Source organism: Spermophilus citellus (genome assembly GCF_964194105.1).
Source record: "Spermophilus citellus genome assembly, chromosome: 3".
Lineage (NCBI taxonomy): Eukaryota > Metazoa > Chordata > Mammalia > Rodentia > Sciuridae > Spermophilus > Spermophilus citellus.
In genome coordinates, this window is record NC_138184.1 from 73804375 (window position 1) to 73828618 (window position 24244).

At 36.3% G+C, this 24244-nt stretch overlaps 1 protein-coding gene across 1 annotated transcript in view; it reads right to left on the bottom strand.

Annotated features, from left to right (window-relative positions):
* Positions 1 to 24244, bottom strand: part of MAPK1 (mitogen-activated protein kinase 1) — a 77829-nt gene that overhangs the window by 37058 nt on the left and 16527 nt on the right. The window contains exon 2 of the mRNA XM_081287998.1: positions 1877 to 2059. Within this exon, the coding sequence (XP_081144124.1) occupies positions 1877 to 2059 (183 nt within the window). The remainder of the gene's footprint in view (positions 1 to 1876; positions 2060 to 24244) is intronic.

Here is a 24244-nt window from a genome sequence, read left to right on the forward strand (position 1 = left end):
CTGTGGGAAACAGGCATTATACCTGTATAATGTGGTTGATTATAGACCCTAAGACCTGAAACTGAAATATTGGCAAATCTAAGTCTCAACCCCCTTGTTCTCTAAATCATTAACTCCCCACTCAAGTTTAGAGAGGGTAGGTGGTGGCCAAAAGCATCATACACTCCTTCATTTCTTTGGCCCAGCAACCACTTATAAATGTCACTATTCTTTTCTTCCTTTCTTTGTGCCATCTCCCCATCTCCTCAGAAACCAACCATAAAACTCCAGAAAAACGCTGAAACTAAACCTCCCAGTCTTAATCTTTTTTTTTTTTTTTTTGATTCTTTGATTACTGTTAAGATCCTATAAAAATAAATAAGACCAAGGGAAGTTATGCTTAGAAGGGGTGTGTGCTGGCTTTGCTTCTCTTGCTTTCTTATCTAGCTGTGTATCTAAGCACAGCTATGGCTACCTTCTTACAGAAATTAAATTACAGAAACCTTTGTTTAACTTTACCATAATATTTCATTTTTGTATTTAAAAAAATTCATTTCTGCATAAATACTTCTCTGTTTCCCATATTCATGCTAGATGAGACCTACATGGAACTCAAGACACAGGACGTAAAAACTTGTCATCTGCAAGGTTGTTTTCAGGGCAAAAGAGAAATAAAGTAGGACCTACAGATGGTAGCAATAGGAGGCATTTCACTTAAAATATCACTACACCTTATTAACAGAGCTATTTAAAAATGTAAAGAGCGCCCTAGAAACAGTAAAATGCAGTTCCAAGGAGGAGTAAACCACAAATTGGACAAATTGGTAGGAATACTATAGTAGCCTTTAGCATGCTTAATGCCTCTTTCATATGTAATCTTGCTTAATCCAGATTTTTTTTTTTTTGGGCACTGGGGATTGAATTCAGAGGCACTTTACCACTGAACTAAATCCCTAGTCCTTTTTATTTTAAGACAAGGTCTCACTAAGTTGTTTAAGGCCTTTGCTAAATTGCTGAGGCTGGCCTCAAACTTGTGATCCTCCTGCCTCAGTCTCCAAGCTGCTAGGATTATAGTCATGTGTCACCACACTTGGCCTTAATCCAGATTTCTAATGTTAGTCCTAGTTATTCACATTAATTTCAAGTTGGAGTTGGCCTTAAAGATCATGAGGTCCAGTTACTTCACTTTAAAAATAAGGAAATGGAGACCTAAAGAGGAGCGATGACACTGTTGAAGATCAGGACAGTACCGATTTGACTTAGGTCGATATCTGTTGAACCCTCTTTCTTGACTGATGATTTTCCTTTCCTTTTTTACCACGATAACAAACCATCCATTGACCGGAAAACACATGACTGGAAATTATATTAACCAATACTTTCCATAACCAATACTTTCCATAACTACATTTAAAGAAAGTCTTTTTTTTTTTTTAAGAGAGAGAGAGAGAGAGAGAGAGAGAGAGAGAGAGAGAGAATTTTCAATATTTATTTCTAGTTCTCGGCAGACACAACATCTTTGTTGGTATGTGGTGCTGAGGATCGAACCCGGGCCGCACGCATGCCAGGTGAGCGTGCTACCGCTTGAGCCACATCCCCAGCCCACATTTAAAGAAAGTCTTTACTGAAACCAACAAAGAAAACATTAGACTTACCTAAGAGATACTAAAATAAATTACTGACAAAAGACAAAATCAGTCAGAGAAAAAAAAAATTAAACCAGAAAAAAAAATTAAATCATGCAAGCATTATGGTAAATAGCAAGTAGATTACAATCTCCTCTTAAATGTGCTTTATATATTTTTCCTTCACTCTGATAAATCTAGCGAGTTTCAAGTTATATTTACTCAATAAGATGATTAAGCAGTAGAGTCAGTTAACAGCCAGAAAAGGATACACATCTTTCATCTGCTCAATGGTTGGTGCTCGAATAATATCATTGATGCCAATGATGTTCTCATGTCTGAAGCGCAGTAAGATTTTTATCTCCCTCAGGGTTCTCTGGCAGTAGGTCTGGTGCTCAAAAGGACTGATTTTCTTGATAGCTACTCGAACTTTGTTGATATTATCATAGGCAGAGCTTGAAAAAAAGCGGGGAGGGAGAGACGGCATTAACAACAGTCCACAGAATCTCTTGGTGGAAAGAATATAAATTGGTAAAATATTAAAATTTTATCATTCAGTGTAAATATCTGTTATCCAAAAAAAGGTCTCAAAGTAGGGAGAAAATATACTGACAGAATATGACAAAAAATAACAGAGGATTCAAACTTAACAGAGGATTCAGTCCTGTTCATTGGGTGGATGCCCACTTTCATAAACCCAAAACATGGGTTTATGCCAGATATACAAAATCATTTTCCCACTGTCTTAGACAGCAACTGCATTCTGATCAGAGTAATCACTTCTGCCTCCAAAACAAGAGCTTACTGTTGTAGTAAATTCCTCTGACTCAGCAGAAATGTTCAAATGATCAACTACATATTTATTCAACCCTAACAAAAACAAACCAAGAAAATGCCTTGATTACTTCTTTATCAATACTTTTTCTCTTAATTGCAAAATGACATATTTCTTTTCTGTTCCCAAGAAACGGAACCAGGAGGTTGGGATAGTTTTACAACAAAACCTGTAAAATAGACTTCAACAAATATTTTCATAGCCAAAACACAGGGCCCAATTAAGATCCAACTTCATATAATTCCAAGCAGGAGCAAAAATAAAAATTTCATGATGAATTTAAACCTTGAGTATTGTGTCTTCATAATCAACATTCTATTGAAATATTTTCTATAAAAGTTTTTTATAGTAATAAATATCAATATCTGGCCTATTGACCAAAGCAATGAAGTAATATTTATAAGCAATAAAACCCTGTTTCTTGTTTCCTCAGGGTAAGGGCAAGAAAACAACTATTCGACTAAAGTTTGTGCTTCTATAATGATATTTATCAATCTCTTTTAAGAATCACTGCATTTGTCTGAATCTACCATAAGACTATGCTCTAGGAGGGAACTTGACTTATTCAGCTTCAATGATCCCACAATATCATTAACATACTTTACACTGTTCCTGAATATTCTGAAGTGAAATATAATTCCTTAAATAGAAAAATCACTACTTGGATGTGTAGTTTAAGCAAGCTCACTCAATATTGGGAATACATATTTTTAGGAAAGAAAACATTTTTGGTAATGCAAATCATATAAAGACCACACCTTCAACAAAAGAGAGAGATTAATAAAGGACTGGGGGTATAGCTCAGTGGTAGGAATGAAGCCCTGGGGTTCCATTCCTCATACTGCAAAAATGAATGAATGAATGAATGAAGAAATAATTTAAAAAGATGTGAAACACTTGATTTCAACTCAATTTAATAAATTTCTAGTTTTACTAAACAGTAGCCAAATCACATATTTGCTTTACATGATAATTCAACAAGATTTCAGGTCAGTGTTCTCTTTTTGCATGAACACTCAGTGATGAAATAACTGACATTTTTTTTTTTGATAAGGTAACTTTTTTTTTTCCCCATAGCTTTATTTTATTCATTTATTTTTTATGTGGTGCTGAGGATTGAACCCATGGCCTCTCATGTGCTAGGTAAGTGCTCTGCCACTGAACTACAATCCCAATTCTATAACTGACATCTTTTAAGTTAGAAGGCCATTCCTACTTCAAAAGAAGGTGTGACCCTGTCCATGGAGTGTGGTCTGTTTCTGTTGCTCTCCCCATTTTCTTTTTGCTGAGTTTTTGGTTAATATAATCATCACAGTACTGATCACAAAGAGGTTAATTCTTTTTTAAAAAATATATTTTTAGTTGTAGGCGGACACAATACCTTTATTTTATTTTTATGTAGTGCTGAGGATTGAACCCAGTGCCTCAAGCATGCTAGGTGAGAGCTCTACCCCTTGAGCCACAACCCCAGCCATTAACATCTCAACATTTGCTATCTCTCGTTGGGTTTCTCTGTTTTGTTTTATATATTTTACTCTTCTGATACTTGGCAAACATACTTCATTGGCATATCTTTTACAGTGGACTTTTCAGTGCCTCTTAATAGTGGGTGTTTAAAAATTAATTTGATAGAGCCAATATTGTTTTTGTTCCCTGGGATCTCTGCTCATCTCCCTCTTCTCCCCAACTAAAGACACACTACAGTTCTGTAATTTAAATGTATGTCTTTTATTCTATTTTAAAATATTTATTTATTTATTTATTTTTAGATGGGCACCACACAATGCCTTTATTTTTATGTAGTGCTGAGGATCGAACCCGGATCCCGCCCATGCTAGGCGAGTGCTCTACCCCTGAGCCATAATCCCAGCCCCAAAATGTATGTCTTTTAAACAATTTATAGTTGTAGCTTGGGATTGTAATCTGATTTGTGATTATAGAGTTTTGGGGATGGATCAAATTCAGGATACTTATATTTTTCCTTTTAACTGATAAACTTGCTCTTTTCAAAAAGAAAAAATTCAAAGGTTAAATAAATTGTTCATAGTTGAGAAAATAAAGAGTTTCATCAACCAAAGAGAAAAAAATAGTTTCCTAACTAATTCTTATAAGGCAAACAAACTTTAAATAAATTAAGATGCAAAAGAATTAAAACCAAAACTAATGATCAATCTTTTCTGTAAGCACAAGCTTGAACATCAGAAGATAAATGAGTAAATGTGATTTCACAACACATTAAAACAATAATCCAAGTTGGGCATGGTGGTGCAAGGCTAATCCTAGCTACCTGGTAGATTATAAGTTTCAGGCCAGCATGGGCAACTTAGTGAGAACCTATCTCAAAATGAAAAAATACAAAGGGCTTGAGATATAGCTCAGTGGTAGAGCATTCCTAGGTTCAATCTCCAATACTGGTGATTATAAAAAATTATTATGACCAAGTAATATTTATCATAAGAATCCAAGAACAGTTCATTAAAAAAGAAACACTAAAAATAAGGGATCACATTTAATACACATTTCTGCATTAAAAAAAGGCACAAATGGCCAAGAAGCATACAAAATCAAAACCATAATGAGTTAATACCTCACAATTACCAGGATTTTCACTATTGAGAAAAACAGAACATACCAAGTATTGACAAGGATGGGGAAAACTTGGAACACTATGCGCTGTTCATGAAATATAAAATGGTATAGTCACTACACAACATAGGATGAAGCTACCTCAAAAAATTAAAAACAGGACTGGGGTTGTGGCTCAGTGGTAGAGCACTTGCCTTGCATGTGTGAGGCACTGGATTCGATCCTTATCACCACAAATAAATAAAAGTATTGTGTCCATCTCCAGCAAAATTTTTTAAAATTAAAAATAGAATTGCATTATAATCTAGTAATTTCACTTCTGGATATATATACCCAAAGTAATTCAAAACAGAATTTCTAAGAGATAATGACATACCCATGTTGATGGCAGCATCAAGCACAGTAGCCTAGATGTAAAAGCAGCCCAATGAATGGATTAAAAGTAGTATATACATATAATGGATATTACCCAGTCTTAAAAAAATAAGCTAATTCAATTCAACATCCTTCACATGATAAAAACTCTCATCAAATTATGTACACAAACTGGGTGCGGTGGTGCATGCCTGTAATCCTAGCTGCTTGGGAGGCTGAGACAAGAGGATCCTGAGTTAAAGCCAGCTTCAGCAAAAGCAAGGTGCTAAGCAACTCAGTGAGACACTGTTTCTAAATAAAATACAAAGTAGGGTTGGGGATGTGGCTCAGTGGTGGAGTGCCCCTGAGTTTAATCCCTGCTACTCTCCCCGCAAAATTATGTATTGAAGGAATATACCTCAGCAAAATGTAGACCATATATAACAAGCTCACAGCTAAAGATCAAGTATGTTAGCTCACAGCTAACATACTTGACAGTGAAAAGTTTTTCCTTTAAGATCAAGAACAAGATAAGGGCTGAATGCTCCCAATTCTTGTATTCAATGTAGTACTAGGACTGTAAGCCACAGAATTTAGGTAAGAAAAAGAGATAAAAGGCAACTAAGTTGGAAAGAAATTTTTAAATTATCTCGCATACATGATCTTTTATGTAGAAAATTCTAAAGACTTGACAAATAAAAAAAAACTTGTTAGAATAAGTGAAGTAGCAAACATAAAATTAACATAAAAATCGGCTGCTTCTATGTACTAACAAGCTAAAAGAGACATTAAGAGAATAAATCCATGTATGATAGCATCAATAAAATAATTAGGAATAAATTGAGCCAATGAGGTAAAAGATCTGTACGCTGAAAACTATAAAACATGGATAAAAGAAATCAAAGGCACAAATACATGAAAAGACAGCCTGTACTCATGGCTGTTAAGAACCAATATTGTGGGCTGGGGTTGTAGCTCAATGGTGGAGCACTTGCCTAGCATGTGTAAGGCACTGGGTTTGATCCCCAGCACCACATAAAAATAAATAAATAAATAAGGTATTGTGTACATCTACAACTAAAAATTTATTAAAAAAAAAGAACTAATATTGTTAAAATGTCTATACTATCCAAAGCAATTAATAGATTCAGTACAACCCCTATGAAAATTTCAATGGCCTTTTAAAATTTTTTTCCACAGAAATAATCCCCAAATTTATAAGGAACCAACAGCCAAAGGACTCTTGAACAAGAACAAAGGGAGAGGCTGGGATTGTGGCTCAGCGGTGGAGTGCTTGTCTAGCACATGCAAGGCCTTGGGTTCGATCCACATAAAAATAAATAGGCAAAGTGAGGGTATTGTGTCCAACTACTTAAAAAAATATTAAAAAAAAGAAAAGAACAAAAGTAGAGGTATCATCTTACCTAATTTCAAAACACATCACAAAGTTATAGTAATTGGAATATGGTATAGATAGGAGGTAGGAAAAACTGAGGAAATATTAAAGTGCATGAACTCTCAGTTAAGATTAATAAATTCTGAAGATCTGTTGTATGGCATGACAACTTCAGAAAAATTTTAAGTATGTAAAATGATGGATAGATCAATTGGCTTAATGTGATCATTTCACAACATGTAACATAACATATTGTACACTGCAAATATATTGCTTTTTTTACCTGTCAGTTACACCCTTAAGAGGCTGGGGCTCAGTGGCAGAGCGGTTGCCTAGCACATGTGAGGCACTGAGTTCGAATCTTAGTACCACATAAAAACGAATATATAAAATAAAGGTATTGTGTGCATTACAACTAAAAATCTCTGGGGGGGGGGATGCTTGCAGGGAACCAGCATGTACTAGCATGAAAACACACATATAGACATTAATAGAACCCAGAAAAAAGTTCATGCATTTATGGTCAAATTATCTTTGCGCATCTCTTAAATAAATGGTCTGGAAAAATAAAATATTCACAAATAGAAGAATGAAATTGATGCTTATCCCACACCATATACAGAAATCAACTCAAAATAAATTAAAGACTTAAACATAAGACCTAAAAAAACTAGAATAAAACATAAGGGAGGTCAGGTGTGGTGCATGCCTGTAATCCCAATGGCTTGGGAAGCTGAGGCAGGAGTCTCGGAACAAAAGCGAGGCGCTAAGCAACTCAGTGAAATCCTGTGTCTAAATGAAATACAAAATAGGGCTGGGGATATTGCTCAGTGGTTAAACACCCCTGGATTCAATCCCAGGTACCAAAAAAAAAAAAAAAAAAACAAAAAAAAAAAACTTCTTTTTTTGTGATTACATGAATGAACCTAGAGAACATTATACTAAGTTAAATAAGCCAGGCACAGAAATACTGCATGTTGTTTCCTTATATGGGAAATCTTAAAAAGTCATACAAGCAGAGTAAATGGTGGTTGCCAGTAGCTGGAGGGTGGAAGGACATTGGTCAAACAGTACAAAATTTGTTGTGCAGAATAAATAAGTCCTAGAGATCTAATATACAGCATAGTGACTGTACTTAATACACTGTATTGTAGACATAAAATTTGCTGAGTAGACCATCAATGTTCTTCCTACATACATGAAAAGAGGTGACAGATATTTTAATTAGCTTGATCATGGGAATCATTTCACAATGTATCCTTAACATCAAACATCTCCATCAGCCGGGAATGGTGGCATGTGCTTGTAATCTCATGGTTTAGGAGGCTGAGGCAGGAGGATCACAAGTTCAAAGACAGCCTCAGGAATTTAGTAAGTCTCTAAGCAACTTAGCTAGACAAGTCTCAAAATAAAAACGAAAAAGGTATGGAGATGTGGCTCAGTGAGTTAAACAGCCCTGGGTTCAACAATCCCTGGTACCAAAAAAAAAAAAAAAAAAACCACCAAAACCAAAAAATAACCACCATCAATATATAAAATTTTAATCTGTCAATTATGCTCCAATAAAGGTAGAAAAAGAAAACAAGAATAAGGTTAACCTTTTTATCGCATGCTACAACATGCATGAACTGTGAGGCCATGAGCTAAATGGAATAAGTCAGTCACAAAAGACACATACTGTATGTTTCTACTCACATGTGGTATCTAGTTACACTCAGACAATCAGAAAGTAAAATGGTGGTTACTGGGCTGGGGTTGTGGCTCAGCGGTAGAGCGTTCAACTCAACATGCGCGAGACCCTGGATTCAATCCTCAGCACCACATAAAAAAACAAAACAAGTGAAATAAAGGTGTTGTGTCCAACTACAACTAAAAAATAAATATCAAATTTTTTTTTAAATGGTGGCTACCAAAGACAAGGGGAGGAGGAAATAGGTAGATGCACCTAACAGGTACAGTTTCAGTTTTCCAAGATGAAAAAGTACTAGAGATCTATGGCATGACAATGGATACACTTACAGTCCTACTTGAAAATGGGTAAGATGTTGAATTTTGTTGTGCTATTATAATTTAAAAAATTAAATCAATCTGTAGAAAGGAAGGTTTATTTTGGTTCATGGTGTCAGTCCATAATCATTTGGCCCCACTGCTTTCTGCCTGTGGGTAAGGCAGAACATCATGATGGGGACTTCCTGGTAGAGTGAAGATGCTCATTTTGTAGCAGCCAGGAGTCAAAAGAGAGAAAGGAGAGGTCAGAGTCTCAATATCCCTTTCATGGTCATACCCCCAGTGACCTAATTCCCTCCCATTAGGCTCCACATTCTAAAGTTTCCACCACCACCCAATTGTGTCATCAGCTGGGACCAAGACGTCAACATGAGTTTTTTTTTTTTTTGGGGGGGGGGCAATTTAAGATTCAAACCATTAAAAAGAGAGAAAAAGATATATTTAATAAAAGAAAAAAATATTTCAACAGATGTCAAAAAAGAATGGATTTACACACGCCTGTAATCCCAGTGGCTTGGGAGGCTGAGGCAGGAGGATCACGAGTTCAAAGCCATCTTCAGCAAAAAGTGAGGTGCTAAGCAACTCAGTGAGGATTGAGGATGTGGCTTGGGAGGCTGAGGCAGTAGGATCACAAGTTCAAAGCCAGCTTCAGTAAAAGCAATTCAGTGAGGGTTGAGGAGTTGAGGATGTAGCTCAGTGGTTGAGTACAGCTGAGTTCAATCCCCAGTACCAAAAAAAAAAAAAAAAAAAAAAAAAGAATGATAGTGGCTACATGAATCTATACATGATAAAATTTGTACAAGCCAGGCTTGGTGGTGCATATCTGTAATTCCAGTGGCTCAGGAGGCTGAAGAAGGAGGGCTGTGAGTTCAAAAGTGAGGTGCTGAGCAACTCAGTGAGACCCTGACTCTAAAGAAAATACAAATAAGGCTGGGGATGTGGCCCAGTGGTTCAGTGCCCCTGAGTTCAATCCCTGGTACACCCCCCTGCCCCCCCCCAAAAAAGAATAAATGACAGCATTTAAAAAAAAATGTACAGGACTAAATAATTATATACACATAAATGAGTGCCTATAAAACTAGTGACACATGAATGAGCCCTGTAAATTGCACTAGTATTCATCTGTTGTGGTACTGAACTACAGTTATACAAGATGTTGCTATTGGGGAGAACTGGGATCTATGTTTTATTTCTTACAACTGTGTGAGAATCTATAATCAACTCAAAGTAAAGTTTAATTAAAGAAAAAAAGGCCACAAATAGGGAATTGGTTTTCCATACAATGGAATACTAGAGGTGAAGAGAAAAATGATGTGGAAACATTTTCAATATTAAGCCAAAAAAACCAACAAACAAAACTCCCCCAAACAGAACAACAAAATAAAAAAAAATTAAGGTCTACATCAGTGGCTAGTATGTTATCTTTTCCTAATGAGGAATTAAAGTAAATAATAAATAAAAATCAACATTTGCTAGTTTGCGTTAAAAAAAACTGTGAAAGGATACACAAGAAAGTAGTATGAGTATGTATAAGGGGAAGGACAGAACGCTAGGCAGAAGCAGGGCATATAGGGATAGGGAGGGGTGCAAAACAGTTCACACTGTATTCTACATTATTTTGATTAAGGATCTACTATGAATCTGTTCAAAAAATAAAGTACAAAAAAAATTTTAACATGTGTTTTTTAAGTTAAAAAAAAAAAAGAATTACCAGTAGAATACCCTTTAAAGAAGACACAATTATTTTGGAATTCTTGACCAATATAAAAATATTTTTAAAAGATAATTATTGCAAGGTGGTATAAAATCTTTATTTAACCTCATTCTCACTTAAGCAAATAATTTATTAAGTATTGGGTTAGTCCCTTCTGTAAACAGACTACTCATTCTGACATTAGGATATGAAGATTATAGATAATACTCTGCCCTTGAGGAGTTCAAGGAATTCAGAGTACCCATTTATTTTAAATGAACACAACCTTCAAGTCTCAGATGTGTTCTACCCTAAGAACCCTAAATCCTGGGAAATGGGAAGCGGTCAGGGTTGTAGGTTGGAGAAATTTTCTACTACTTGACAAAAACAAATGAATTTTTTATATAAAATTTGAATCTCAAAATTTGTGTTGGTTTCATGGGTGTATGTGTCAAAACTTACCAAATTTTATACTTTGTGTAATATATTGTATATTATAAATATTATCGTATATGTGTAATTATTGCATATTACCTTTTTTTTTTAATATATATTTTTCAGTTCTCGGCGGACACAAAGATGTGGTGCTGAGGATCGAACCCAGGCCACACGCATGCCAGGCAAGCGCTCTACCACTTGAGCCACATCCCCAGCCCCGCATATTACTCCTTAATAGAGTAATTTTAAAACAGCAACAGCCCTCCCTCAGCACCCTCCAAATTAAGGAAGGAACCAAGGCTCTTTGGACACATGGTCCACTCCAGGGTTAAGGCGGGTAAGAACAGACAGATTTCAGGAACATAGTGACCAGTAAGTACGTAAGTAAAAGTCCACAAAATTCTGGAGTATTTAACATGTTTTGTGACCACATAGGTAAGAAAAGAGAACCAGCATGAGTCAATAATGAACAAGTCATGCTAAACTAACTTCATTTCCTGTTTTGATAGGGTTACTACAACAACAGGAGAATGCCGCCAAAGCTGTGGTAAATTCAAGCCACATGCATTAAGCACTTCCCATTTGTAAGACTTCATGTTAGGATTGAAGGCAAAAACAAATGATCCTGCTCTTGAGAAACTTGCAAATCAGTGAGGAAAAAGAGACAGGAATACATAACACTTTTAGCACAGTAAAAGCACTTCTGAAACTCAAGAAGAATCTGGGTAGTGTAATTGCAAATAAGGGTATTAAAGGAAGGATTAAAAGACTGAGGTTTATATAAACCATATCCTACAGGAAGTAAAAGCAAGGACACAAAGAAAAGCAAACAGAAATACATGGATGGGTTATAATCAGGACATTTTATGGGGACCACTGGCCCTCACCTAGCCATGTTCCTTCTATGAGAGATTTATAGGGTGTGGGTACCATGCCCACCAGGAGCCCCAGATTTCCCTGCACCAAGAACTATGCAGGCCTATGCCCAGGAACTCTAGTGAGAGCGGAATTTCTCTCCAATCTGTGTACCCAAAAGGTGGCCAATTGGCAGGTGTTCACAAGCGTGAGATGCACATGGACTGTGTAGACTGGCAGATCCTATTCGTACACACTTAAGTTCACAGTGGGAGACATTACTGTGGCTCAAAAGAGATACCGGCTGTATTGGAGGCTTGCTTTCCTGGAAATGAAGGCACAGAACTCTAAGAAGCCTGAGAATTTTCTACTTGAACATGATGTTCCAGGTCATTAAGATATTCTTCTGAGAAGTGCCTTTCAGTTTCTTAGCCCACTTATTGATTGGGTTATTTATTTATTCTTTTTTAGTGTTAAGCTTTTTGAGTCCTTTATATATCCCAGAGATTAATGTTCTGATATGGGAGTGGTAAAAATTTGCTCCCATTCTGTAGGCTCTCTATTCACCTGATTGTTTCTCTTACTGAGAAGAAGCTTTTCAGTTATTTATCGATTCTTGATTTTATTTCTTGCATTTTAGGAGTCTTATTAAGGAAGTAGGGGCCTAATTCAACACCATGAAGATTTGGGCCTACTTTTTCTTCTATTAGGTGCAGGGTTTCTGGTCTAATAACTAGGTCCTTGATCCACTTTGAGTTTTGTGCATAGTGAGAGATAGGGGTTTAGTTTCATTTTGCTACATATAGATTTCCAGTTTTTCCAGCACCATTTGTAGAAGAGGCTGTCTTTTCTCCAATGTATGTTTTTGGCACCTTTCTCTAGTATGAGATAACTGTATTTATGTGGGTTTATATCTGTGTCCTCTATTCTGTATCACTGGTCTACTAGTCTACAAGTCCATGTTGGTGCTAATACCATGCCGTTTCTGTTACTATTGCTCTGTAATACAGTTTAAGGTCTGGTAATGTAATACCACCTGCTTCACTCTTTTTTTTTTTTTTTTTTTTTTAAAGAGAGAGTGAGAGAGGGGAGAGAGAGAATTTTTTAATATTTATTATTCTTTAGTTCTCGGCGGACACAACATCTTTGTTTGTATGTGGTGCTGAGGATCGAACCCAGGCCGCACGCATGCCAGGCGAGCGCGCTACCGCTTGAGCCACATCCCCAGCCCTGCTTCACTCTTCTTTAGTAAGGAGTGCTTTGGCTTTTCTGGGTCTCTTTATTTTTCCAGATGAATTTAATGATTGCTTTATTTCTATAAGGAATGTCATTGGGATTTTGACTGGAATTGCATTAAATCTGTATAGTGCTTTTGGTGGTATGGTCATTTTGACAATATTAAATCTGCCTATCCAAGAACATGGGAGATCTTTCCATCTTCTAAGGTCTTCTTTAATTTCTTTCTTTAGTGTTCTGTAGTTTTTATCATAGAGGTCTTTTATCTCTTTCGTTAAGTTGATTACCAAGAAGATATACATTCGATCAAAAAATATATGAACAAAATGTTCAACATCTCTAGCAGTTAGAGAAATGCAAATCAAAACTACTCCAAGATTTCATCTCATTCGAGTCAGAAAGGCAGTTATTAAGAATACAAGCAACAATAAGTGTTGGTGAGGATGTGGGGGAAAAGGAACACTCTTACATTGCTAGCGGGACTGCAAATTGGTGCAACCAATCTAGAGAGCAGTATGGAGATTCCTTAGAAAATTTGGAATGGAATCACCATTTGACCCAGCTAACCCACTCGTTGGTTTATACCCAAAAAGGTAGTCTACAAAATGATATCTCTAAAGCTGATGAAATAATTAGCATGTAGATAATTTGGTTTAATTGAAGAACTAGAATGAGGGCTGGCGCTGGGGCTCAGCGGTGGAGCTCTCGTCTAGCATGTTCGAGGCTCTGGGTTCGATGAAAATAAATAATTAAAATAAAGGTATTGTGTCCAACTACAACTAATAAATTTTTGTAAAAAAAGAATAACTAGAGTGAATAAATTATTTCATAGTTAAATTCTTTAGGTATAAAAATGCAGGTGAGTTTGACAGAAAAAAATATTCCTAAAAATATCACCGGAAACTTTTAAGTTAAATCCCACTTATTACTTTTTTTTTTTTTTTTTTTGGTGGGGGGTACTGGGGATTGAATCCAGGGATGTGCTACCACTGAGCTACATTTCCAGCCCTTTTTATTTTTTATTTTGAGACAGGGTCTTGTCAAGTTGCTCAGGATGGCCTGGAATTTGCAATCCTACTGCCTTAGTCTCCTGAGTATCTGGAATTACAGGCATGGGTCACTGTTTCCAGCTCAAATTATTTGATATTTATTGAATACTTACTATTGCCTAAATACTCTGCAAACTGAAATAAATTAAGACATCATCCCACTTGCCTTTCTCCCTTTGAGCATCCTTAAAAATAGAGATGACGTTTACTGCAGTACTATCTAAAAAAAACAAAACCTTCATTGCCAAACATAAGGATCAATACATAATGTAGTATTAATAACAGGTCATGGTATGTCCACTAAAATAAGTCTGAAGATACTATAGTTTTGCTGGGTGTGGTAGCACATGCCTGTAATCTATATGGCTTGGAAGGCTGAGGCAAGAGGATTGAGAGTTCAAAGCCAGCCTCAGCAAAAGTAAGGTGCAAGCACTCAGTGAGACCCTGTCTCTAAATACAAAACAGGGCTGGGGATGTGGCTCAGTGGTTGAGTTTCCCTGAGTTCAATCCAAGAAAAAAAGAAAAGAAAAGAAAGAAAGAAAAGAAAAGAAAAGGAAAGGAAAGGAAAGGAAAGGAAAGGAAAGGAAAGGAAAGGAAGAAAGAAAGAAAGAAAGAAAGAAAGAAAGAAAGAAAGAAAGAAAGAAAGAAAGAAAGAAAGAAAGAAAAGAAAAGAAAAGAGAGAGAGAGAGAGAGAAAGAAAGAAAAGAAGGGGCTGGGGTTGTGGCTCAGTGGCAGAGCACTTGCCTCACACATGAGAGGCCTCACCACCACATAAAAATAAATAAATATAATAAAGATATTAAAAAAAAAGAAAGAAAATTTGGTAACTTAATTTAAAAAAAAGAAAGAAAAGAAATAACTTTTTTTTTTAATAACTTGAGTTTTTAAAGCAGTTCCTAAAGTTCTAAATGCTTTTAAAGGTTTCTGCTCTTAGCCATCATGGAGAAAGAGATCTATCTACTCTCCTGTCTTATACAACTTGTAAAACAAAAACAAAAACCAACCCCAAACCAAACACACACACACACACACACACACACACACACACACACGCACATGCTTTTCTGATAGTGCAAAAGGCAGCATAAGATAGGAAGGTGAGGTCTGTGACTAACCCAGCTTATTACTGAAGGATTTTCAGACTGCAATGTAGAATAGGAAAACCCAAATGGCATTTTCCTTGAGCCAAGGACAGAAGAACTTGGGATTTGAGAGCTCAAGTCAGTTAGAATTTGTGGGGCAGAGTACTAGAGAGGCAAGAACATCACAGGGAATGTTGGGAAAATCTGCAGGGGTTCCCATACAGCACTTATCAGAGAACATGCACAATAAAATTCCAAGGCTGAGTAAAGAGCAATGGGAAAGGAACAAGTGGAACAAGGCTGGGAACAGTCTGTCTTATCAGTCAGAGAAGAAAGACATCCCAACATACAGAGCATCAAATTGAGCCCTTAGAAATTATCTCAGAAAGTACTGCCTCAGTAATGAGACCAAATTAGTTTTCATTAATAGCTCTTTTGGTCCTGCCAAGAATGTGTAAAATCAAGCCTTCAAAAGATTTCAGACAACTTAACTACTTCCCAGAGGAAAAAAAGAGCTCAAAAGTATTTAATGGAATACCAAAATAACTAGTACTCGATAATGTAAAGTTAAAAATGACTTGCATCCCATCAAAATGTATTAGTATTCCAAAAGCAAAAAATATGATCCACAATGAAAAGAAAAACCCACCAAAAAAAACCAAAAAACCCAAAACAAACAAACAAAAAATCCAAAACAAACAAACCCAGAAGGAACAAAGAAAACAGACTAAGTAGAAAAGAATGTTAAAACAAGCTGGATGTATTGATGCATATCAGTAATTACAGCTCCTTGGGAAGCTGAGACAGGTTTGCAAGTTCAAGGCCATCTTGGGTAACTCAGTGAGACCCTGTTTCAACAAAACAAAAAAGAAAGGCAGGCAGGCAGGTGGTGGTAGGGGTTGTAGTTCAGTGGTAGAGTGCCTGCCTAGCATGGTGAAGCCCACTACCACCCAAAACAACAAATAAATAAATAAAAACAGCTACTCTAAATTTATTCCATATATTAAAACACACACACACACACACACACACACACAGGGGAGCCTGGGCATGAGGAGAGAAATGAAAGCTACTTAAAAAAGACCAACTGAGGGCTGTGGTTGTGGCTCGGCGGTAGAGTGCTATCCAGCACTCTATGTGAGGTGCTGGGTTCGATTCTCAGAACCACATAAAAATAAATAAAGGCATTATATCCAACTACAACTAAAAAAAAAAAAAAATTAAAAAAAAGACCACCTAGAATGTCTAGAGATGAAAAAATACAATGGTTGGAATTAGCAACACATTATACCCTGAACAAAAACCTGTCAAACTAAGACACAGCAATAGAAACCATCCCAAATCTAACACTTAAATGGGGTGGGAACTGGCCATCTGAGAAAAACAGTAAATAGTGAGCTGTAGGGGATGGGGATGTGGCTCAAGCGGTAGCGCTCTTGCCTGGCATGCGTGCAGCCCGGGTTGGATCCTCAGCACCACATACAAACAAAGACGTTATGTCCGCCAAAAACTAAAAAATGAATATTAAAAAAACTTAAAAAAAATAGTGAGCTGTAGGCAAGATTAAGTGGCTTAAGCTACATTTAAATAGAGTTTTAAATATCTTCACATACACAAAGTTTAAAGGACAGTAAATACTTATTTTCATAAAAGTATTAATATCAAGGAAAAAACAAATACAGTGTATTTGTATTTGTGTATTTGTAAACTAGTGTATAAGTGCCATTTCAATGATGGTTTTAAAACTAAACAACAGACATTAGTGAAAGAAACTGTCATCAAAGAGACTAAAAACTTTGACATCAAAGTATTAGCCCAGACTAGTTTCAGATAATAATGGCATTTACCTCTTAGATTAAAAGAGAAAAAAATTTTCAGATTTCCACTTGACATTTCAAATCTACTACCATATTTGCCAGATAGGACTAGCAGAAGCAGTCTTATTTGGGGAAAAAATACAATATGTGGGAGAAAATGGCCTATTCTAAATTGCTGTATGAAAATTGTGCCTTTTTTAATTTAAAGGAACTAAACTTTCTTCTTTTTTTTTTAATTTTTTTTTTTAGTTGTCAATGGACTTTTACTTTATTTATTATATATGTGGTCCTGAGAATCAAACCCAGGGCCTTGCACATGCTGGGCAATGGCTCTACCACTGAGCCACATCCCCAGCCCCTAAACTTTATTCTTAAGACTTAATTCATCTGAATAGATTTATTTTTGTAGTATAGTTCCTCTCTCTGATATATTTCTTTGCTCATTTTCTTTCTTTTTATCTTTTTGCAGTGCTGGGGATTGAACAGAGTGCCTCTGAAATGCTAAGCCAATGCTCTACCACTGAATTATACTCCCAGTCTACTTTGCTCATGTTAATTCCTTTTCCATCATCCTTAAATGTAATTGCTTTTTTCTACATATATTTAGATCTGTCCATGGCTCTGAAAGTAGGGCACTTAGCAACTAAAACCTTTCTCTGTGCTGGTAGAGCCCACACAAGCTCATGAGGCAGTGAACCAATCTGATTCTTCCAGCTGTACTTCCAATACTGCATTCTTACACAAGCTGTCTATAGTCATGCTGTCTGAGCAGCCATCTCCGCACACAGGCTCACACTGAGGACTTTTCCTGCCACCTATTACTAGAACATGTCTCCCAATGCTATATTTATACCATGTAAAATGCAACAACTGTTAACACAGTTAATGTAGCACTTTCAAGTCTTATTTCTCCTACATAGATTCTTATTTTGGTGTGTATTATGAGTCAGATGTGTACTCAGCAGCAACAAATGTACATTAAAAATGTGAAGGGTAAAGAATTCTTAGGCATTTGCGGGTTTTGTTTTATTAAAGATGATTGAAAGGGCTGGAGATGTAGCTCAGTGGTAGAGTGCTTGCCTAGCATGCACAAAGCCCCACATTCCATCCTAGGCATAGTAAAAAACAAACAAACATACAAACTACTTTAAACCTATTACACATAATAATGACTTTTGTAGATTGATGGTTTTTTTGGAACTAAGTATAAAGAACAAAAAATGTCTGGGTCTATTACATCATTTTCTCATTGTACTTTCATGTAAAACTAATGTATTACTGGAAAAAAGTTCTATAAAAAATTCTTACTTGGTGATAGTTACTCCCCCACCCCCACATACCAAGGATTGAACCCAGAGCCTCACACATGCTAGGAAAGCACTTTATCAATGAGCTATATCCTCATCCTGTTTTTTTTTTTTAATTTTTATTTTTTAGTGGGGAGGAGACAAGAGTCTTGCTAAATTGCCCAAGCTGCCCTCAAACTTGTGATCCTCCTGGGCTTCCTAAATAGCTGGGATACAGGTGTGCACTACTATGCCTGGCAAATAATAGGTACAATTTCCTAAGTGCTTCTTATGTACCAGACACTGTTTTATGTTAATATCTATGGACCTCTTTTAGAATGTGGTATTTTAATGATGGCTCAAAAGCAGGCAGGATTTGGGGGGTCATGGGCACCAGGATGGAACCCACATTCTTGCTCCTGCTGGGCATGTGTTCTATCACAGAACTATATCACCAGTCCTTTCTAAATTGTACTTTGAAATGGTGTCTCACTAAGTTGCTTAAACTAGCCTTGAACTTCAGAGAGATCCTCCTAGGATTACAGGGATATAGCACCATGCCCTGCAAGATTTTAACACACAGCTCATGAGAAAAACCCACAGGTGGTAAAGAATGGAAGGTTAGGTATAAGAGCTGGACAGTTCAATGTGGCTGGTGTTCATAATCTGTCTAGGGAAAGGGCAAAAGGTTAAATCAAAGTGAAAAAGGAGAGAAATCTACAATTTACTCTGACAGTAATTTTCAGAATACTTACAACCTTCCCTACTTTGAAATTATATTAGTAGTTAGATCTGCTGCTTGATCTTCTTGCAATTTAAGGTATTAACATAGTATATACAAAGATGCACTGTGGACACAGCAATGAAAACAGAAAACTTCCTGGCTTCGTAGTTTTATATAAAATAAGGGTGATATAGAGACATAGGTATTACATATAATATGACCATATTATAAGTTATGATGGATGCTGAGGAAAATGCAAATAATATCGTTAATGTCATTAGGGAAAAGGAGAAGTTGGTTTAAGTTAGTGGTTTGCAGAAGGCTCTTTCTCCTTAGAGAAATTAGAGGGGCATTTAAATAAAGACCTGAGAATGAGCAGGAATTAGCCAAGTTGGGGGGCACCAGAGGAGACAAGTATTCTACAAACAGGTAATGTGGAATACTTGGGGATCCATAAGACGGCCAATGTTGCTAGAATGTACCAAGCCAAGAGCATGGTTCATGATGAGGCTGAAGAAATAGGCAGCACCTGGCAATTGCTAAGGGTTGAAGATTTGTCTTAAGTGTGCTTCCACTTTAAGCTAGGGATAAAAGTACCCAATTTATATTTTTAAATGATTTCTCCAGCTAAGACAGGGGCTAAACGGTGTTTTTTTTGTATGTTTGTTTTTGTTTTTTTAAAGGAAACGGAAGCACTGTAATAGTACCAGTAGGAGGTAACAAAGTGCTCTGGATTAGGCAACAAACACAAAACTAGCATTTTTAGCAGATCAGTTCATTGTGTAAAATTGTCCTACTGCAGGACAATTAGTACCACAGACCCAAGAGTGCTATAAACCACAACACTCTCAAGTTAGTAATTTTTTTAAAAATATTTATGCTTTAGGTGTAGATGGACACAACACAATGCCTTTATTTTTATGTGGTGCTGAGGATTGAACCCGGGACCCGCCCATGCTAGGCGAGCGCTCTACTGCTGAGCCACAATCCCAGCCCCAGTAAATAATTTTTAAAAAGAAAAACAACTACACCTCTGAAGGGAGTGGTAAAGCCTTTGGAGTATACAAGAATGATTACAATGGAGACAGGAGATACCAAGACAGAAAAGGAAAGGCTACTGTGGAATGGCATCTGAGAATGAGATTTTTGACCCTCCCATCAGGGTCTAATGCAGATGGAAGAAAAAAATTTGCAATACATAGCACTTGTATTAAGAAGACATGAAATCTCTTAGGACTTCAAAATAAGACAATGGGAAACTCAATATTAAAAACAGGCAAAAGAATACATACTTTCTGTGTGATAATAAACATATGGAAATGACCAAAGAAAATACAAATTAAAACAACATACCCATTAACTAGAATGGCTAAAATAAAAGATTGACCATAGCAAGTGCTTAACAGGATACAGAAAAGCTAGAACTTTCATACTAGATGAGATTGCAAGATGGCAAAACCACTATGAAAAAGAGTTGGACAGTTTCTGAAAAAATTAAATACACCTACCGCACTAACCCAGTGATTTCAATCCTAAGTATTTACTTACAAGAAACGAAACTACATGCTCACAAAGACTTGTACACAAATGTTCCCAAACTGGGAACAACCCAAATGTCCACCAAGAAGTAAAGGGTACATAAACTGGTACATCCATACAATGGAACAGAACTCTGCAATAAAAGGGAAACACTACTGATAGGTACAAAAAGGATGAATCACTATGCTAAGTGAAAGAAGACATGAAATGCTGGAAAAGCTGAAGCTGATCCATAGTAATAAAAAGTTGACCGGTGGTTGTCTGAGGTACAAAGGGAATGCAAAGGGGCAGAAGACAGCCTTCTGAGGTGATATGAATGTTGTCTGTCTTCATTGTGGTAACAGTTACAAGTATGTCCATTTGTCAAGATTTCACTTAAATGTGCACCTAGAAGATACATTTTACCACCCTTGCCTTTCTGGGTTTAGTTGACTGAACCCAGAACCTCATGCATACTAAGCACACCCACTACCACTGAGTTACATCCTTAGCCCCAGAGATGCATTTTTATTAAATATAAATTATACCTCAAAAAGGTGATTTAAAATTTTTTTTCAAACTGTGCTACAAAATTATGGGGTTGATTTCTTTCCATGCTTCATAAGCTCATATTGAAGGCTATTTATTCCAAGGGAAATGTTCCAATCAGCTTTTGAGAGTGAATGCCCACTTTATATCAGGTTTTGATATAAAATTTCTGTATATTCAGATTTTCTCCTCCTAAGCTCTATCACTACAATCATCTCATAGGAGAGGATAAATAATCTTTGTAGATAATAAAGTCTGTCTAAATAAAATGGTATCTTATCATGTACAAGCAGCACATATTGTATATGTTGTTAAGCAACTAAAATGCTACCTATCAACTGTGAATGGGTTATTTTTAGAGGAAGCTATTAAGCTGTTCTCTAAGCTACCCATTTTGGTGAACTTTAATTATCTGCACACAAAACTACAGTACTTCGTTTCACAGATAAAAATTAACTTGTCTTCAGATGCTAAGTAAGTTAGACTGATACAAATTATGTTCCAAAAATAAGTAGGTAGATAATACTAATGATGCTTTAAAAGAAAATGTACTTATTGCTTTAACTTGGTTCTCTAATAATTCACTAAGAAAGAAAGAAAGCTGGTACAAAAGTTCTTGTTTTTTTTTTTAAAGGTGCAAACCATTAAGTGAGCAAATAAAAGTGAGTCTAAAGTCATTTGGACTATAAAACCAATGCTAGTAAATGCCTTTGCACTTACTCATAATTTTATATTTTAAGAGTCAATGACTTGGGCTGGGGCCGTAGCTCAGGGCAGAGCACCTCTAGCATGTGTGAGGCACTGGGTTTGATCCTCAGCACCACATAAAAATAAACAAAGGCATTCTGTCCATCTACAACTACAAAAACATTAAAAAAAAAAAGGGGGGGGCCTGGGGATGTGGCTCAAGCGGTAGCGCGCTCGCCTGGCATGCGTGCAGCCTGGGTTCGATTCTCAGCACCACATACAAAGATGTTGTGTCCGCCGATAACTAATAAATAAATAAATAAATATTAAAAAAATTCTCTCTCTCCCTCTCTCACTCTCTTTAAAAAAAAAAAAAAAAAGTCAATGACCTGACACCATATAGGTATCATGGCTTAAAATTTGATGTCACTGTCACATATCAATCTCCTCAGTACAGGTTGTCTGGAGAGCCTAGAGCATAAACAAATTTTGTCAGATACATATGCATTTTTTCAATCTCTCCAGTAAAAAATAGAGGTTAAAGACCTGGCAGAGTTTCAATTCTGGCCCTATCCCTCATATCCCTCAATAGCTGAGACATAACAGGCTGAGCAAACATCTCCAGGTAATCAACTGCTTGGTTAAAAAATGAAGGACACTCAAGAACTGTGAATATTACAGAGGTAACTAAAGTACAGCCTGAAAGATAATAGGTCTTCAAAAAACAAACAAAAAAAAAATCAGCATGGGGGCTGGGGTTGTGGCTCAGTGGTAGAGCACTCCCCTAGCATATGCACAGCCCTGAGTTTGATCCTCAGCACCACATGAAAATAAATAAATAAAATAAAGGTATTGTTCCAACTACAACCAAAAAATAAATATTTTTTAAAAATAATAATTCATCATACTGATCATGGCACAGAAGATGTATTGCTTCCCAAACTAGGCTCTCATGTAGAAAAGTTCTGACTATTTAGATCTTTTTCTACAGGATAAGCTAAAATCTCTCTCCCATGCAAGAGGAGAGAGGAGTGTGGAAATGGGAGAACAGATATGAAGGCACGATATGTAAAGGCAATCCATACTGAGGGGAGATAAGAAGGATCCAAATGGGACAAACAAAAAGATCATGTTGAAGGCCAGTGGAAATTAGAATTCAGAGATTTTTAGTGGTGCCAATCATGACAAGCAGATTATTTTTCTCTAGGATATATCAGCAGCCTTTGAGGAAGATCAAGACAAAAATGAACAACTTCATAAGGGCTTATATACTTTTGCAAGCTGTACCCTCAGAGTCAGTTCCAAGGGGGAGAGACTCAGTGGTCTTCATCACTGAAACTTTATATAAAGGAGTGAAGAAATGCAAATCTCTCACAAATTGCCTGTCAAAAATATTAAACACCTGTCTCACACATGTGAAAAATGATTTTAAGATGGCAAAAATGTATAAACTTGAAGTACATGGTATTATCTAAACGGAAAAGAGCTGCCTGTACAACTAAGCAGGTGGTGATTTTTTTTTATATAATAGGTGCTAAAGTAGAAAAGTGTAATACATAACTGTACCTTTAAAATGCCAGTAAGAAAATCTCTAGTCATTATCTAAAAAACTAATTTACTTCTTTGCTTTAAAAAGTCTCTGTAGTTACTGTGTTTTGTAACCCATCATGACAGATGAGGAAGTAGGCAGGATAAGGAAGACCATGAGTAAAATTTGATACTCATTTATATGTATGTGCAGTTTTAAAATATATGCAAGTGACAATTATATATTGCTGCTGGGAATGCAAACTGAACAATCCTTCTTGAGAAGAATTTGGCAATACTGGGTGGGGTTGTAACTCAGTGGTAGAGCACTTGCCTAGCACATGTGAGGCACTGGGTTCAATTCTCAGTACCACATATAAATAAATTAATTAAATAAAGGTCCATCAACAACTAAATATATATATATATTCAAAAGAATTTGGCAATACCTAACAAAACTATATATGTGTATCTATCTTTTGACACAGCAATCCCACTCCTAGGAATCTACTCTACGTTACAAACTTTCAATGATATGAAAATACACATATACTGAGCTATTCACAGCAGCATTATCTGTAACTGCAAAATACTGGAAGCCACTCAACTGCCCATACATTGGAGACGGGCTGAATACACAATGATACATCCACACCTAGGAGTGAGTATTCTGCAGCCTGCAGCGGTAAAAATGAATGAGAAGGATCTCTAAAACAAGGAGGGAATTCCAAGATGTACTGTTAAGTGAAAAAAAGCAAAGTACAAAAGATATTTATACTATGCATTTTTCAGGTAAGAAGGGATAACAAGAAAATATACATGTATCTGCTTATTTGTATAAAAGAAATATAGGAAGATAAATCAAGAACTATACACAGGCTATCTACAGGAACCAGGGAAGAGAGAATGGGAAAAAGATGGTAGGGATAAAGAAGGGACATTTCAGAGTATACCTCATATATAGCTATGACTCACAACTACAGTCATGTATAAAACCAACC